The 18758-nt window shown below is 40.4% G+C and overlaps 2 protein-coding genes and 1 long non-coding RNA gene across 4 annotated transcripts; 1 reads left to right on the top strand and 2 right to left on the bottom strand.

Moving 5' to 3' along the window:
* The first annotated feature begins 6926 nt into the window (after nt 1–6926).
* Nucleotides 6927–9352, top strand: LOC124177844. Its single transcript, XR_006869678.1, has 3 exons — nt 6927–7199; nt 7677–7837; nt 8259–9352. It is a non-coding gene; the product is annotated as an uncharacterized LOC124177844 (long non-coding RNA).
* Nucleotides 9353–10233: 881 nt separating this feature from the next.
* Nucleotides 10234–13137, bottom strand: LOC124177843 (myrosinase 1-like). 2 transcript variants are annotated; one of them, XM_046560711.1, is made up of 9 exons: nt 12918–13137; nt 12744–12844; nt 12521–12654; nt 11814–12144; nt 11376–11712; nt 11136–11286; nt 10818–11059; nt 10538–10720; nt 10234–10401 (listed from the first exon to the last, which is right to left on the bottom strand). In XM_046560711.1, exons 1-8 carry the CDS (start codon nt 12962–12964, stop codon nt 10555–10557), a joined length of 1509 nt encoding a protein of 502 aa, XP_046416667.1. In that variant the 5' UTR covers nt 12965–13137; the 3' UTR covers nt 10234–10401; nt 10538–10554. The 2 variants fall into 2 exon arrangements, with proteins under 2 accessions (XP_046416667.1, XP_046416666.1); XM_046560710.1 differs by having other exon boundaries at nt 10234–10720.
* A 1819-nt stretch (nt 13138–14956) lies between these two features.
* LOC124177842 (myrosinase 1-like) lies at nt 14957–18183 on the bottom strand. The gene is made up of 8 exons (XM_046560709.1): nt 17994–18183; nt 17801–17901; nt 17562–17695; nt 17157–17487; nt 16064–16403; nt 15824–15974; nt 15471–15712; nt 14957–15372 (listed from the first exon to the last, which is right to left on the bottom strand). The coding sequence occupies exons 1-8, from the start codon at nt 18038–18040 to the stop codon at nt 15198–15200; spliced, it is 1521 nt and encodes a 506-aa protein (XP_046416665.1). The 5' UTR covers nt 18041–18183; the 3' UTR covers nt 14957–15197.
* Nucleotides 18184–18758: the final 575 nt, after the last annotated feature.

Below are 18758 nucleotides of genomic sequence, written 5' to 3'. Positions count from 1 at the left end.
CAGGCTCGAAGCGTCCCCGTACTTGATTTGTTTTTTTTTTTTTTATATTTCAAAGATCATAAACGGGCGTAACAACAAGGTAGTGCCTGCAGACGCGGGTGGCATTCTCACCCCCTTGTCATAGATGTGGCAGATAGGAGTTTTATGGTAATTCTTTACGGTCGAGAGAACACCTAATGCTCTGAATAATATTCCGCAAGGTAGGTTGCTGCAAGGACGCGGAATATCTTCGCTGTTTTATAATAATTGATGCCCTTTTTATTCCGCCACTGGCTCGTATTACCCTCGCTGCAGGTAAAAGGCGCGACGGAACTTCAGCCCATACTGACCTCTCCCTCGGTAATGTCACCAGACTTGAAATCACTTCAGCGGGGATAGAAAATTGCTCCTGCCGCGTAGGACGCGACTTGCAAGCTTTCCTTTCCTTTCCTCTTTTCAGGCAACCGTCAGGAAATATATCGAGCGGCCATATATCGAGTGGCCATATATCGAGCGGAAATATATCGAGCGGCCCCCGCCTCGCCTTCATTAAAGACGCAGACTTACGACTGCAGTTCGTCGCATTAGCGCATAGTACAGCATAATTATTACACAACGATATCAAACTCCCGGGTGATATTTTCCCGTAGATATAACAGTGGGGTGAAAAGGCTGCAAGTCTCGTCGCGAAAGTTTAAAGCAGTTTTACCGCTTCGTTAATCCCATGTGCTTTCGAAAATTTGTCGCTTCAAAACGCCCGTCTCCTTGTCTAGGCGTGCCCTAAGTATCTTGATAACCTGGCAGGTTTTCCCCGCAAAAATTTGACTTTGCGGCACAGTTGCAGCGCGGACAAATGTTCGCTCGGTGGGGTGATGATAATAATAACCGTAAACCCGAGCGGGATAAAATTTTGTACTAAGAGATTCCCGCTCAATGACCGTAGAATTATCTGCCTCCGAAATATACTCTCTCGCTCCTCGTAAATTACAGTATCGGATTAATAAGATTTGGCAGAAAATGAGAGACGCAAATTATAGCGAGCGCCTTTCACCCCGGATACGAAGCTACTGTATGGGAAGTACGGGTACATGTAACTGTTACATACGCATGTACAGACCTGCTCGCGAATAGGCTCTTGAAGAATTGAATCATAGATTCCATCCCGTTCCCACCACTCGGTATTCACCCATAAAATATATGAGCCCTTTTATTTCGAGCTAAGATGCTTTTACAGCACTGAAAAAGTGCATTAGCGTGAAAATCACCAGAGCAGGAATAAAAGAAGAAAAAAGTAGCAGGGTAATAATAAAAAATGAGAATAACGGAGTATACTTGCCCTGCAAAGAATCCGTGTGGACGCTGTTCTGAATTTGTTGCCATCATTCCATCCACTAAGAATCATTGTTATGTATACAAGTGATTTTTCTCAGAAGCCGAAGAAGCTCTGCAGGTATGATAAGAAGGCGTTCTTTGAAGTGATATCAGATTCGTTAAAGGTTGTTCTTTAACACGTAAATATAGTAGGAGGTGAAATCGCGTCTAAACAGCGAAAAATATCCGGCCCAACTATATCTCACCACCACGAGTGACAATAAGTATATCATTTGGCACATCATAAATATGTCATTTATAGCAGAAAGAAATGCGAGATTGCGTTGCCAGTCGGTTTTCACCTCTCGTGGCTAAATATTTATTTCACCACATAACAGCTGCAAGTATCACCGAACCTTTTCCTCTGTGTACCTACGACAGAAGGTTTGTTTGAATTGGCGGAGGGACATTTTTCCACGTGGGTGAGCGGATAATGGCAAGCTAATGGGACACAAAAGTGAGTCGTCGATAACACAGTGGCAAAGAACAAAGAAATAGCACACGAACCTTAGACGCACACGGATCGAAGTATTGGCGTTGCCATCGTTCATCCCGACTTCCGCACATGCTTATCGTTAGCTTAGGGATTCACTGCCGTCGCTAGTGAGTGAGCCGTGCTGACTATCGTCCAAGATTAAATATTGTATCAGGCATTTCTCAATGCGTAGAAGCGGCGCGGCTGGCGAAGTGAAATCGTTCAGGGTTGTTCTTTGAAATCAACCGATTCTCACCCCCTATAGATTCATCGCACCTGACAGGACCCAAGAAACGTCCGTACCATTCGTCCATTAGGATATTGCAATTCAATATTCGTGTCTGGGGCGGTTGAAGGTTCTCAATTTGATTTTACGCGCTGACGTGAATCAGGAAAGTATCGCTTTGTTGCTGCTTCATAAAACCTGTCACCTTGAAGTTGTTCTTATCGCACTATCAAGGGAAATATATACGGGAATCTTAAATTCATGTGCATAGATAAATGCTCCAAGTTGAGAGAGCTGCGATCAACTCCTGCACGTATATTGCTGAAACTCGACGCAAAGTAAAGTTATTAATTACACGAATGGTAATTGTATGTGCCTTTCATTTCGCTACCAAGTTTGTCCCCGGGTATAAATATCATTTAATCATGCATTCGTGTATCCAGCGTTCAATTTGGCTATCACATGTTGACTGTGGAAAGTTCTGAGTGTTATTAGTGTGGAAAGCTCAGGATCAGTTGCCAAACTGTCGCGTTCGTTGTGGTGGTGGTCCGCCGAATGAGCTGAGCTTATAGAGCGTCAGCAAAGTTATCGAGTTTGGGAACCGGGTAAGCCGTCCCCTCTGTTTTTCATATACTTTTCGATTTGTCGGTATTCTTATTGCTTGGAAAAGATTCTCGCGAACTACACACAATCGATATTGAGCAGCAAGAAGTAAGAGAGCTCTGGAAGTGCGCGATATAAAAACGTTGACGTCCCGAAGCACATGCTTCTTTCAGAAACATCCCCTTTCAGTGACGCATCAAGTGGTCAGGAAACGCTTCCTCTTCCTGAAATACTGTTGCAATTTATGTTAACGGAGGATTCTTGCAGCACAGGGTGCACCATTCACTTGCAGCAATCGACGGATTTCCGCTGAAACGTTTGTCGAGCAATGACAGTTCACTTGTGCTCGATAGCCGCTGAATCCCAAGGTATCGGAGATTCAATTTTTCTTAGTATCTTCCTGTTCCATTTGCGCCTCAGGCCTGGCACGAAGGGTCGCGGTAATTTGGACCCTGGTGATATATCAAATTTCTTTGTAATAATACAGTATCTTGTCGGGTTCCCGTTGGTGGGGAGAAAGTATCCAATATGGTGACACTTTGAGAACGACACCTGAGAAACGAGCGGCGTCGCTAAGTTAAAGCGTGGCGTAATCCCCGGGTTTACCGAGAGAAAACTCAGATTCAAGTTATCCCCTTTCTTTCCTTTTCTTCTCTCCCTTATCCCCCGCAGCCGCCTTCCTCCGACCTCCTCATCCGCCGCTCTGCTCCGCCTCTCGTCTATTCTCTCGGCGAGGTCAGCTTATGAGAAATCCCTCCTGCCGCGTGCTAACATTATGGTTGAGTTCGCGCACCCCGGCAACTCCCCTAGCGCTGTCTATTAAATACCTAATATCAACTCATACAGCCCGCCATCACTACCATCAGCGCAGCCCTCCGCCGATCTCCCTGAAACTCCACTCTTAACTCGAGGCTAATCCAAAATGTGCTGAACGGATGCGCATTATCATTCTTGTAGCAGACACGAGAAACTTTGTTCCCTTTTGCCCCGCTCACCGTAATATTATACGAGTTTGAACTTCTCTCCAGTTAATCTGTGTACATATACGTCGTGAACGGGGGGATGGGACTACGTTTTCTTGAATAACAATATTCAAAGCCTTTGTCAAGCTAATTTTTTTCACCCAAAAATTGGCTATGCCTTTTCCCCGGGGCTGAAACTAAAAGCTTTTCTTTTTCACAATCTTGACAAGGTTCTACGAGTTTTAAATCTTTCTCAAGCAGAACGTTTTGGTACGAAGGAGTAAGCGTGTTGCTCTTGCGCTTTGGCTGCACTCAAGCGTGAATTCATGCATTCATTCATACGTCCACTCGGAGTCGCACTAACGAAAACGTATGTAAGGGCATCATTCGATACATAAAATATAACACGAGCTTGCGCGAAATCTCAAGTGATTCCGGGGTGTTCTTCTACCGTCAGTTGACGAAATTGACCCACCCTTTATTCACAAGCCTTACTTCGTGATCGTGGTGAAGGAGAATACTTGCACACTTACGGGGTTACACGCATTTCAAAGGTTAATCCTGATTGAGGAATCGTGGTAGACGTTGCCCGTTTGCTAGTCAACATACGTATGTGCAGCACAGAATGTTGGTCTCTTCGCTTTCAGGTAAACCCGAGTATCGTATTCAAAGTTATTAGATGCCTACCAACGTGCTTGTAAGAATCTCGCTTCAACAAATAGTTCAAACTATTTTTGCACGAAATACGTAGGTAGGCGTAAACGAAATCAAAAATGTGCTTCTAATGCCACTTGCAGACGAGTGTTAGAAAAATTTCTGCTGACTGAATAAATTTTTCAAATACTCAAAGAATAAGTGTCATGAAAATAATGATATCAATGAAAACATCGAAGAGAATAAAAAGAACGAAAACAGCTATATAACTATAACACTATCAATCGTAAGAATAACAATAGTACCAGCAGTAACAACTAAAGTAAATAATGAAAGTAATGATAGAAATAATCGTAACAACACCAATAATACCAACTACGAGAACAACAAGCTCTGCTCTCGACAATCCTGGACGTCGTAATCTACGCCTGGGACGACCCCAGGCGCTCCAACTACCGTGCGTGGCTCGTTGTTATGGTCCGAGTATCGGCGGAAATTCTAGAAACTTTCCGGACAAACTTACCGAACACACGGGGTGAAATTACCGGACAAACGGACAAAAGCTTAGCCATTCGTATTCTCTTTTGATTATTCACCGAATGCATTTGAAACATTCCAAATTACGCGCACGCCGAAACTTGGAACTTTCCAAGCGAAACTTCTTTGGGTACGTGACAGACTGTTGTTGCGCCTCTGTTTCCGTGGAAATCTAGGAACTTGGCTAGTAGGCGAACGGGTTGGTACGGAAGCGCTGAAAAGTGTAATTGCAGGTGACCAACTACATCGTCTTTTTGTCAGTAACAATCAGGAATACAAATTTCCCCAACTTGAAACAAAACTTTTCTCCATACGGATGGAAAAATAAGTGAACAAAGCGCAAGTTTCTCCACCACTGTACCTACGCGCGGATACAAACCGATATTTACCGTCACTCATCGGACTTGTTCAACATATTTATTAACTTCCGTACGTACCTTGTAATTTTTTTCGACACGCAGATCGGATCACTCGTGTATATTGCATAGAAACTTTTCGCGGGCAGACATCGTCCTAGGGGTTGATATTTATACTGCACTGCAGTATGTGCTGAATTTGCTAACAGACGAATCGGCTTCAGTTTGAGATACGGAGTGACAGAAGGCGTGCGTGGAAATGTAGGTCTGCCAAAAGAGTTGCTGACGCGCCAGATGAAGATCGACATCTCAGTTTATCTTCGCACGTACCTTTTCCTTTCAGGCTCTAAGAGAACTTCTACTACTCGGTGATGGGTACACGGTCTTTCGAAGAGCGCCAACTTCCATTCGAGAATTGCCGCCTACCAACTTTATATTTTCTCCGCACATTTTTCTACCGTATTCAATACTATTATTACCCATCATTTGCTCTCGAAGTAACGTCCACGGAACGGAAATCTCCGCATCCACGTTAGCTCGAATATTTTGCACGTCGAAATCAAAGTGGCACGTATAATAGATTACACGGATTCGAATGGAATACCGAAAAATGCGTCAAGGTGTCGTCGCAAGTGTACGTACAACAGTCATACGTTCGAGACATAGCCATGCAATAGCGTTACCGCAGAGCGGCTGGCATGTAACCTCTAGGGTTTCAAACACGGCGGACTTATTTATCCTACAAATAAAAATGTGTATGTTTTGATATGTTGCCGTACGGAGACCTGCAGGATTCAACCAGGGAGCGGTCGTGCGGTTGTAGGCGATCGGAACCCATGCCGTGCGCGTATAAATCCTTTGAAGAATCTCCCGACACGTACTCTGTCTTCGTCGAGGAATTTCAGTTCATGGAAACAAGTTTTGCGGATTAAAGTTGTCAAACACTGGTTGTAGATACGTATGTACGTGTGTTGTTCAGTTGCAAAATACGGCGGAATGAAATTCGTCGATGATAAAAAATTCCGATCGACAAGTCGAGCGAAACTTTTCGGCAGCAGAGTCAATCGCGTATTTTTGTGACAGCAAGAGCTGTCGGCACGAAATTTTTTCATTGCTTCCCATAATGAATATCGGCGAGGCGACTGGGTGCGAGGAGGGCGGAAATGCCGAAGCGCAAATACGGCAACGTGAAATTACCTATTAAAATATATGCGGTTCAGCTCGCGCCCAATTCCACGATTCGTATACAAGAACTCGTCGAAATTGATTTGCCGGTGCTCTTGGAGAGAACTGGGAAGACTCCGAGTCTTGATGGTGCCCATTTTGATGCAAATCAACACGGGGAATCAAATTTATTTAAGATGAGTAAATTTTACCTCATTTATACAGTATACATGCGTATATACCTCCGCGCATATTTGTACGTATAAAAAGGCACAAGCCGTGCGAGTGGTAGGCGTTGCGGATAACCGTGGGCGTAGGGCAGGTGAAAAAGTGTCTGTTAACAGGCTTTGAATAATTCATCTCTACTTTATAAAAAATGCATCTAAAACTCGTTCGCGCCGCTTCCTCCGACGTCGAATCACACGGACGACTAACAATAAGTAATGTATGTCGGGTACGTGGAGGAGCGATATATCATTGCACAAACACTTGTTAATTGAGGATTGTACTCGTACGGCATAGTTTAATGAGCTGGCCAGCTAGCTCAGCTGGTATATTAATTGCGAACCGGCAAGCCGAGCATACAGATCCACACGGTAATGGCTCGAGATCGATTGTGAGCGTAAAATACACGGGGTGGTCCTCGGCGAGCGTCGGGCTCCTCTGCGCAATATGGCGTTTTCCTCTTCGACGTTTCGAAGTCGACCTGTCTGTCCGTGTGATATAGATATACGTCACGTTGCAGAGGTTAATCGTTCCTCGCACGACACGAGCACCTGGAACACGAGTAATTCCCTCGATGTGGACAAATAGGGAGCGAACCTGTCGACGGTGGGGGAACCTATCCTGTGCCAGCTACGGAAATGGAGCAGGTAGGTATGTGATTTAGATTATGAACTTGGCAATTGACGAGCTTTGTCCCTGTCGGGAGGACAAAGCTGACTAAGAAAAAAAATAAATAAAATAACGACAAATATCGAAGCAAAAAGGTGGCGGGACATTTGGGGGACGCGTACGAAGAGCCAACTGTATCTACAAGATGTCCCGAACGTCGGCTCTCCTTTTCCCCGCCCAAACGTCAGTCTTCGTAAAATGACACGCCGACCAAAGAGAGAAAAAACACCTCGGTGTTTGGGCAGTATCGAGACAACGGTCGTTGAGCTCTTTCGCGTTGCGCCGGCTGGAATAATAATTTTTAATTGTACCGAACGCTTGTGTGTTGTATTCGAGTGTATCTGTATATCTCAAGCAGAGAACATGTCGCAGAGATAAGTCGTCGTAGGTGGTAGTTGTTGAAAAAAAAACAACGTACCAGATGAAATTCTCAAGTCATCTATTCTCTGTGTCAGGGGAGATTCCCGCGCGGCGAAGGAACCTCTGGGACCTCCCGGGTTCAGAGGGGTTCGCGAGGGTGGCGAAGGAGTGAGGCGACTGTCAGCGGAGCTCAGATTGTATCGTCGCTCCCAGCGGAGAACTACGCCGGCCACTCTCTCGGAGCCCTTGACTTATGGTAGCAACTGCAAACCAGCCATCTTATCCGCAACGATCGGTCGTCATTTCTTTCTTCTTTTTTCCGTGCTCTTTCGTTTTTTATTTATTTATTTATTTTTTTTTCTCTTTCTCTTTCGTAATCTGTTTTTCGCTTGTTTCTTCTGTTTGGTTTTCACACGTGCAACGCACGTATTTGCTTATATTTTCAAATTTTTCTTTCAATTATTACTTGCGCCTGCACCTTTCGGCAGCTTAGAATTTTACAGTGTTAGATATACGGACAACGGTTGCTAAAGTTTTCATCGCGGAACGTCCCGTTTTCACAAGCAAAATGGGTATTGTGTTTGCGATGGGTGTCTGAATGAAAATATGATAACTAAACGGCGGGCTTGTTAATCTTCTTAACCGAGGCTTTGTATGGTCTGATTTATTATTTACAGCGAGTAATTGCGAGTGCCTTTGGGACCTTGGGGGTGCCGTTCAAAAGTTGCAGCATGGAAATTGGGGTGGAATTAAAGTAGCCCAACGGATATGGTACAGGTGTGTATTTCCCATTTCGCTGATAATTACACGGATCATCAGCTGTTCTTCCATCCGGCTCGATCTCTTATCGCATATAAGTAAATGTACATCACATATCCATTAAATTATCCGTAACTCTGATAGATAGTAGAATATCCGTGCCGCAAAATGGTGTGATTTTGATCAACTTCTTTGACGTACATGTAAAATACATCCTGCGTTGCGTTCAACTAAACATATGCAATATTCCATGATTATAATTATTTCACTCTGTAGCGTGGAATTGAAATTGTACGTGGCAACGCTGCAACTTTACCGTAAATTCATTTTTACAAATATTTTTTTTTGTAACATTTAATGTTATACCCATTATACAGGAACTTGCCGCAGAGGTCTTTTGTTTCCACATTATACTATACGATTCGTAGGACAATGATAAAAAGATGAATATTACACCGCAACAATGAAATTAATTCCTGCAATTAATATTAAACTCTATTGTAATTGAGTGTACAGTATTTTTCCAATATTAATGCGACGTCTGTTTCATATTATACCACGGATGGAGTTCGTCGCTACAGCAGATATTTGAACAAGTGCGAGGGAAAAACATACACTGCATTCTTTTTCAATTCACTGTTTGCGCTGAATGAACGGAGTTCATCAAATCTAGACAATTAGTAAGCACTTTCAATAATAATTGATCAATATGAGTTTATTTTTTTCACTGTAGTAAGAAATAATTCTGCTGCTTACGCTGATTCCACGTTCATGTTTTCCAGCCAATAATGTCAGAAGCAAGAGTTTCAATAATAATAATGAAAATAACAGACCGAAAGGTAAATAACATTCTTGCGCTACTTCCGTCAACAACTCCACTACTTTGTATGCTTTTTAGTTTTTATGAGCACTAGTTCTTATTTTTTTTTTCAACATAAAATTGCTAAAAAAATGTCATACCAAAATTTAGGGATAGAAATTCAAAAATATAAACACGAGGTCGAATCGATGAGCAAGTTTTAAAGATTTTGTCAAAATTTAAAGTCGATTGGATAAAAATTGACCGAGAAATCTGCATCGCCGGATTGGAAACGTGATTGTTCGCTACTTATATGCGCCATGCCGCCATTTTGACTTTAATTTCAATGAAAAAATTCCGAAATGTTCTTAATACTATGAATAGTGTTTTCATTTTCTTCAAAACAAATATCCAAAAATAGGTACGATCTAAGACCGTCCATGCTGTATGAGACTGCGATAAGCTATTAATGGATTTTGAATCAATTTTGATAAAATATACATTTTCCCCACGATAATCACCCATGTTAAAGTCCCGCAGGGTTTCGCTCAGTATCCAATTGCACGCGCTGTCCGACAATTCGGTCCTAGCTGTACACATCGCAACTCGAAATGTGCCAACCGCATAGACAAGATTGGCGGTAGTTAGATGTGCGTTACATCCTCAGTTTAAGAGCTATTCTCGAATAACCCCGATACTCTCATTGAAGTTTGACAGACCAGGTGGCAGCTGATACGTGACTAGTTTATTTGGAACATACTGAATATTTTCTCATAGATAAATAGTAATTTATTTTAATTTAATTTTCCGTCTGTCGACAGAATTTTGTCATTATCTGAAATTGACAACTCAATGCCTTGTTTTGTCGGTTTAGTTCTACAGCTTTTTGCACTTTCGTACATTTTAATTATAAAACGGACAGCTGAGTGAGGTTTTACAATTTGCTTGCAGTATGCCGGTATTATTGATTTATATTCTTCGTAGAATTGCAACAGAATAGCTTTAACGATTCTACTAAGATATGTTACACTTCTGGTGAAATTATTTTCTCGTATTTCTGGAAACTCTCATTCGATTTTCTGACAAATTTAGAATACATTCAGACTGGGCAGACGAAACTCAGTTTTTATTTTCCGCATACAAAACGTTATATATACAATGTAGAAAGAAATTGTTTCAATGCTTAGAGTTATCGTCAATCTTATTTGGTCCACTCCCGACTTTTTATGTATGTAAAAAAAAAAAAATTCTCCATTTTGAATCTGTTGAATAAATGGGTAACAAATTACACAATGTTACTCTTTTACCGTCAACTCGAATATTTCTACATTCGTTGGTATGAATGTCGGTCAACAATAATTACTGAAGTTATAGGGTGAATTATTTGTTAGCACTTACATCTGGGAACTCATAGCTTAGCGCGATCCTTTGGTGACGTTCTGTTCCGCGGCTGCATATTTACGGGGAAGATCGTGAAGCTTATGAGTTCGAAGAATAAATTTCCACCATGACGCGGAGAGCTTCGGTGTTCTTTCTCGGTTAGGGCTGGTGAAGTTTACTTTTATGATGCCAAAGCGTGCTCTGTAAATAAATCGTGACGCAGGCATGGAAGATTTTCAGAGTTGTGAAAGCTTTCGAAATGTACGCATGCAGTTCAAGATACAAGAAAGTTACGTACGCGTAGCCAGAATTCAGTTCGAAATTGTCCATCAGGCTCCAAATCGTATACCGTTCGACCCGACAGCCATCCCGTTTGACGGCTTTAAACATTTCCTCCATGTATGTACGGTAGTATTTTATTCGATCGTAATCCTTCATTTCACCGTGGTCAGGGAATCCGTTTTCAGTGACGTAGACCAGCGGATTGTCGTATTCTTCTTTGATTTTTCGTAGCAAATTGCCAAACCCCTCAGGCACGATCTGAAATCAGGAATGAGGCTGGAATACTTGTCGTTAACCCGTTGACCGGTAGAAAGTGATTTAGCTTCGTACTTACTTTCGTCGTGGAATCCGATCCAGTAATCCATTCGGGTCTAGTCTTGCGTATTAAACCAGAATCGGAGGAATATCTTCCAGGGGTTTCGTTTGGATCAGGCAGCCAGATGACGGACGAATAGTGATTCAGACCAAAGTAATCAGAGCTTCCCCTATAAAATGGTGGGCAGAAATTGACTTACTCACGATGAAAAAGTGCATTCGCAAACGAAAAATGTCAAAGTTTGACCCGAGTGCATACTTTATAAATGATATCCACTGTTCCGTGAGCGTGGGAAGACGTGATTCTGGATAGTCTTCTGCCTTACTGTAATTGGCTATCCTCTCTTTCATCACTTTCGAAAAGTCGCCCTTGTAAATAGGATGCCCAATCACTCCACAGCCAAATTGGAAACCTATATCGGCGGAAATGGTGTCATTCGTTTCGTCAAAAACGAATCCGTCGCAAGGATTGGTAATACCAATCTGACCACCTTGAGTTTCACGGAATTCTTTGTCGTAGATGTGATAAGCTGTAGCATGAGCTTTCAAAACGTTGGTTATGCAGGTGTATTCTCCGTAATCGAGTAAACTTTTGCCTGTAAAAAAATGTAACAAATATATATTATTCGTCTGGTTCAGAACTGTGCGAGGCACAAGTCTCGACGAAATTGTGGCAGGCATTGAAAGCTGTACGTACCAGGGCTCATACTGTTTCCCTCATAGCCTTGACACAGCTTCTGCGGTTCGTTAATGGTTGTAAAGATTTTAACATAAGGCCCCAGTTCTTTGAAGATAATTCGAGCGTATTGTGCAAACCATTTCACCATATGCTTGTTCATCCATCCACCCATGTCTTCTAGCGTTTGCGGGTGGTCGAAATGGTATATGGTCACCATGGGCTCAATACCATTCGCAATTAACGTCTTCGTCAAATTTAAGTAGTGTTCAATACCCGCTCTGTTCACTTTGGTCTTAAGTCCGTGAGGAAGAATTCGTGTCCAGCTGATCGAAAACCGATAATAGTTGAACTGCAACATATTGAGCGTTAGAGAATCGGAAAGTGGATTCGTATTCACAGATTATTTCTACCAATCACGAACTAGTGGCATAATATGGATTTCACTCCGCACGTGATATTCAAATAAGTATATTAATGCTACACCACCGGCCTCGATACAGTTTGTCCATTACCATGCTCAATTTGTGTCACTACGAAGTCTTTTCAACGATGAATTGATGGATACTGGAGTAACCAATTTTTTTGGTGCCGGTGGTTCTCTTGAACGTTACAACGTAAAATAAACAAATACGAGTTTAAAGTGTCTATAGCACAATTGCTTCGCATCACTTGGAGCCATTTTGCATGAAAAAGATTGTTAGCATTTATTTTTGTTGAAAACTCACACCAATTTTCTTAAGTAAAGCCACATCCTCTTTGTACTTGTAGTAAGAGTTACAAGTTATCTCTATGTTGTTCCCATCTGCTATGCACTGCGGGCACTGATGAGTCCAATAATCCCAATTACTTACTCCTTTGTCTAGAACCGTAAATGTGTTGAAATATGTACGGCAATAACCGTATATACTTTATCAGCGGTAAGGACTGTAAAAACAACAAGGTGCTTACCACTAACATTCCAGGCCCCTTCGGTTTGAAATGCCGAAGTGGCAGCTCCAAATAGCATTCCAGTTGGGAAAGTGAGACTGTCCACTTCATGGCAAGAAATTCTGGAAATATTTTACAGTTTAAAATGTGATTGACAGTCATCAGTTCGTTACATAAAATATTGCTTTAACTCACTTCGAAATAGCTACGCAACCCGTTAGAATGATGAACATATATTTCATGGTGTTATCAAAGTTTGTAAAATATTATATGATCTCTACAGGGAAAATCAATTTTTTGGCAAATAGAGTAGCTTCTTCAAGGTGTACAGTGAACTTTGTTTTAGGTAGAAAAATTTTGCGTTTAAAGATATTACATGTAGATACACGAAAACCAGGGTGAGTGGTTTATACGGTTTTCGACGAGGAGACGTTAAGTGTAAATTCACATCGCAAGGCTAACTTATATACCTGTTCCTGATGTTGTTGCTACAAATTACTGAAGACATGTTGTTGCGCTTTATCCTGTCTTCTCCATCCCCTCTCCACTCACTCCTGTTTGTGAAAAGTTTTATTGTTCTTCCTATTGACACTCTCGTTTAATTCGCCATTTGCACGACACGACATATTAACGCATATCAGAGCTATCGCTTGATAGCTAGTGAGCATATTTGGGTTGTCTGCATAAGACTGTTCAAAAATTTCACTTTAATATCAGCAACTGTTCGTACGATGTCAAAAAGTTGGAGAATTTCGCAACAGGCGTTACGTTCATGTAATGTTACATATAAGTGGGCAAAAATACGTTGAAATAATATTATGAACTACGATCAGAGAAGATAAATCTTTGCGTTTTACTATTATTCAACATTATGTAATACATATTTTAAATTTCGATATATTCAAACCAATATCCTCACGAAAAATGCCAAAAATCTGTACGAAACAGTATAAAGGGTATCAACTAGTATCGCGTATCGTAAATTACACGTTTTTCATTACGATATTCGTGACCCGAGCCCAGAAAATTGAATATTGGCTAGAGTTATTACTTACGTTGTTACGTGTAACGTGACTTTGATACATAGATTATTTTCAGGACAGATATTATTTTCGCAATAACAGCTATCGCTTGTGTACCGTAAGTAAATTAAATTTATACAGTAAATAAATGATTAACCTTGCTGAGCAACAATAAGCACTTGACTGTAATACGAATGAATGTTTTTTAGAATGCTAATATTATCTTTGTTTGTCAAAGTATTGAAAAAAAATTGTTTGAGCCAAAAAAAATATTTGGTTAATGCTGCCACATAATAATCTGTTGACTAATCGAAGAATAAGCCGTGAAAAAAAAGAATGGCACATTATTTATTCCAATAAAATTTCTCCTCAAATGCATGTACTACAAGACTACGTTGAATTATCAAGTGTCTTTACTTCATTGAAAAACAGCTTGTCCCCTTGATAGTCCTTTAATAATCTTAGCTTACTCAGATCCTGTGATGCAGATTATTTTAAAGGTCAGAAAGCATAAATATTTGATTTCGTTACACACTGATACCATTAATGGTGATTTGTGAGCCTTTGAATAAATAGGCGTCCCATCCGAAAGTTTGAGTTTATCTACGGCGGAGGTCCTATTATTGTCAAAGTTAAAGGAGGAATTCAACAAAACATTTGATAGAATTCTATTGTTGTCTCTTCGACGATCTGTATACTTTATTTATTGATATTGCTTTTCAAGTGGTCTCTCAATAGGAATAATACCATTCCTACAATCTGAAACATATAGGAGCAAGGATTGTTCATTCTGATTTGGTAGCGCTGAAAAGGTTCGTATTCATTGTCATGTAGAAGGATACAAGTATCTCTATGATCAATCAGCATGTTGTGAAAGAACATGGGAATAATGTCGGAACATCCGGCATCAAGTACATTCTTAGATCAAATCGCCCAACATCATTGTGGGCTACTTCAAGTTATCTACAAGCAACAGATACGGTGAAGAGGCATTGTAGTTGAATGCTAGGGGCTGTAAATTGGATGGCGGTATCCTGTTCACATAATCACCTGCAGCTCGTTGACATGTTGAGAACATTCGGATTTTCTATCTTGCTAAATTAAATTTAGTTGTTGAATACATGTGAGAATACATGCTCCACAAATTGAACATTTATCCGTCGAATAGGTACGAGTGACACAAAGACGAGGGAAACGTATAGATAGCACATGTACTGTGGTGTGTTTGTTTTATTTTTACACGTTACTCTTTGTTCTGATCAATCCAAAATAATCAATTCATGCTTATACTAAATGAGTTTCCAACTTTAACTCTGTGAAGCATATTTTGTCTGACTTTTTGTAATTGTAAATCCAGTAATTACAGAAATAAGATCCGAGTGATCTTGTAATTTTGTAACTTCGATACTGCATATGGATGTGTATGATTTCAATGTCATTTGGAACGTCGTCATTATCTGTGATTACTCTTCCAAACACTTTCAATCTTCGCTAATGTATCGTTTATTTTAGGAACATCTTGAAGGCGATGAGTTCGAATAACTTCTGTCCACCAGTACGCTGATAACTTGGGTGTTCTCTCCCTGCTGGTACTGTTGAAGTTGACCTTGACGATCCCAAACGGAGTACTATCCGTGAACCCAAACAATAAAAATATTCGTTGATTAGGATTCGCACGATGATTTCAATGTTGCGATAAATTTCACGGAGATCCAAAATTACTCACGTGTAACCATAGCCGAATTCCCAATTATCCAAGAGACTCCAAATCGTGTAACTTAAAATACGACAATCGTCACGTTTGACAGCGATAATTAATTCTTCCAAGTACGAACGAAAGTAGTTTATTCGATCTAGGTCGTTCAGTTCGCCATGGTCAGGAAATCCATTTTCTGTTACGTATACTATAGGATTGTTGTATTCATCCTTGATCTTCCGCAGTAAATTTCCAAAACCCTCGGGCACTGACTGCGTGTGAAAAGCAAGCGATAAAGTCCAACTTCCGAAGAGCGATATTTGACGCACGTTTAACATTTGTAGTAAATTTGCGATAAAACGTTTTTTGCGTGCATTGATTACCTTCAACCAATAAATAGATGAATTGTGCCAGGTAGATTTTCTCATATTTATTATGCCAGAGTCGCTCTTGTATATTCCACGAGCTTCGTCTGGATCAGAATGAACTATTTCGGAAGTGTATTGATTAAGAGCGAAGTAATCAGCTGTTCCTCTGTGCATAAATAAAAAAAATTACAAGAATTTTTCTCACGGTCCGCAAACTGGAGATATAAAGTTTTGTATTCGTGCTGATGTTCATACTTTATGTACGATATCCATTCGGGAGAGAACCTGGGGAGACGAGATTTGTGATAACCTTGGTACTTGCTAACCAGGGCTACCCGTTTTTTTACAATTGGTGGATAATCACCAATGTAGATAGGATGTCCCACCATTCCACAGTAAAATTGAAATGCTGTGTCAGCAGCAATCGTGTCATTCGAGTCATCTAAAACCTGCCCGCTGCAAGGATTGTTAATGCTAATTATACCGTTTTGGGATGCTCGGAACTCCTCATCGTATATATGATAGGCCGTAGCATGGGCCTTCAGAAGATTGTGGATGCACAAGTAATATCCGATATTGTGCGGCAACAGCTTACCTGAAGTGATTCGGAAAATTCAGAATATTACAAATATATCAAGCATGTACAGTAGGGTGATTCGTACTTAGGGTGTTGATGATTTTTTTTCAGACCACCCCCCAAATCAACGATAAATAATTCAAAAACAATTTCATAATTCTTTCAGATTTTTATATCAATTCTAACCCGTGCCTGTAAATGGATGGATATCACCACTTAAAATACACCTGTTTCAGATACATTCTCAGCATATATTTTATTGTAAGAGTGACGACGTTCGAATCAATCTGTAATTGCGAAGATTTAGTGAGTATTAGTACTACTATCTGAGAAAAAATTCACATCATCATACCAACCAATCTCGACGAATTGCACACCCTAGAAATTTGACTTTTTCTTTTTATTTATAAGAAACGCAATTGTCTATATTATCTGGTATGATGATGTGAATTTTTTCTCAGATAGTAGCACTAATGCTCATTAGAACCTCATATTCATGGATTTTTTCGAACATTATTACTCTTACATTAAAATATATACTAAGAACATGTCCGAAACACGTGTATTAAAATACATACTTTTAAAAATTGGGAAATCCTTCCTCTTACAGGCACGGGTTACAGTTGATATAAAAATCTGAAAAAAATTGTGAATTGGTTTTGAATTATTTATAGTTGATTTGGTGGGGAGGACTGGAATAAATTCGTCAACATTCTAAATGAGGACCACCCTAACGTACAGGATTGTATTCGTATAACTTGTCGCACGTACCAGGGGCTGTTCCGTTATTCTTATAGCCTGCACACATCTCTTGTGGTTCATTTACAGTTGTGAAAATCTTGACCATCGGACCAAATTCCTGAAAAATGATTCTTGCATAGTCGGCATACCATTCTACCATCAACTCGTTGGTCCATCCACCCATGTCTTCAAGTATTTGCGGATGGTCGTAATGGTAGATGGTGACCATAGGCTCGATACTGTTTTTCCGTAAATACTTGATAATATCTTTGTAGTGCTGAATACCCTCTTCGTTTACATAGTGTGTGAATCCAGCTGGGAGAATTCTCGCCCAGCTGATTGAGAAGCGATAATAGTTGAACTGTAAAGAAATTAGTATTGACAACATGAAACATGAAAATTGTATCCAACGATAATTTTGAACAAAAAACTCACTCCAAACTGTTTGGTCAACGTGATGTCTTCTTTGTATTTATGGTAAGAATCGCAAGCAATATCTCCGTGACTTCTGTCTCTTATGCAGTCTGGACAGGTATGCGACCAAGAGTCAAACATGCTTATTCCTTTGTCTACGAGAAATGATTAATTGGTTTAAATAATATTTGCGGTCATTATCACAGAATTTCATTCAAAAAAAAAATACTGAATTATCTTTAATAACGCGAAGCGATTACCGCTCTCGTTCCAGGCTCCTTCAGTTTGATAAGATGAAGTTGCAACGCCGAAAAGAAAACCATCCGGAAAGGTGAGACTGTCGATTTCATCGCAAGAAGTGCTAAATAAATTTTGTGTTAATATTAAACGTTGATCGATACGTTGATAGACGTTGATATACGAAATACTGTATGAAATATTTCGCCGACTTACTAAGAAATAATTGTCCAGCTGAGCACAAGTACCAGAGTATGTTTCATGATAATATGGAACCATTCGGTATTCTACAATTTTTTATTTCACTCCGAACAACTTTTGTTTGAGGTTTTAAGGAATTTTCAAACACTTCAATAATTATGACTGACACGACGAGTTGAGTCGGTTCACCTCAAAGATTGGCTATGTCGGGAACTTGAGTTGCTTGATTTATAAAGTCAGTTGTTGTTTTTCCACCACGCCTATGCAGGAAAAATATTGTTTCATCTTACACTTTATTGGTTAGTATAGATCAACTAAACCGACTTTCCAAGCTTCGGTCATACCTTCAGTAAATGCTTATTAACTGACGTCAATACGCATGAAAATAATCATGTTTTGCCCGTCAGTTTCTTAAAGCAAGCTGAAGGTGGAGTTTCAGGATTTGATTAAACGATTGTCGTTTACTTATGTAAACAGTTATATCGGGATGATGTAAGGCGAATTTTTATTATTCGTCCGTATTGATTGTTTTCTCATACATCCGTTATTGGTAACCGAGCTATCTCAGATCACCAAGAAATCCAATGCACGTGACGTCATCGTAATTAGGTGCTCAATTCAGAAACCCGGCGCCACGGAGCATTTTTTTCTGCTGGATCGTTTGCTGGTTTTTGTTGCATTGAAGAAACAAGGTGATCGAAAATTGAAACGCAGAATACGAAGCCGTTCTTGGCTGAAGCGGAGAGACATGGGGCGATATGCTTTGACGATGTAATTATC

The sequence above is a fragment of the Neodiprion fabricii genome, chromosome 3, assembly GCF_021155785.1.
Source record: "Neodiprion fabricii isolate iyNeoFabr1 chromosome 3, iyNeoFabr1.1, whole genome shotgun sequence".
Lineage (NCBI taxonomy): Eukaryota > Metazoa > Arthropoda > Insecta > Hymenoptera > Diprionidae > Neodiprion > Neodiprion fabricii.
This window is presented reverse-complemented; position numbering and strand designations above follow the sequence as displayed.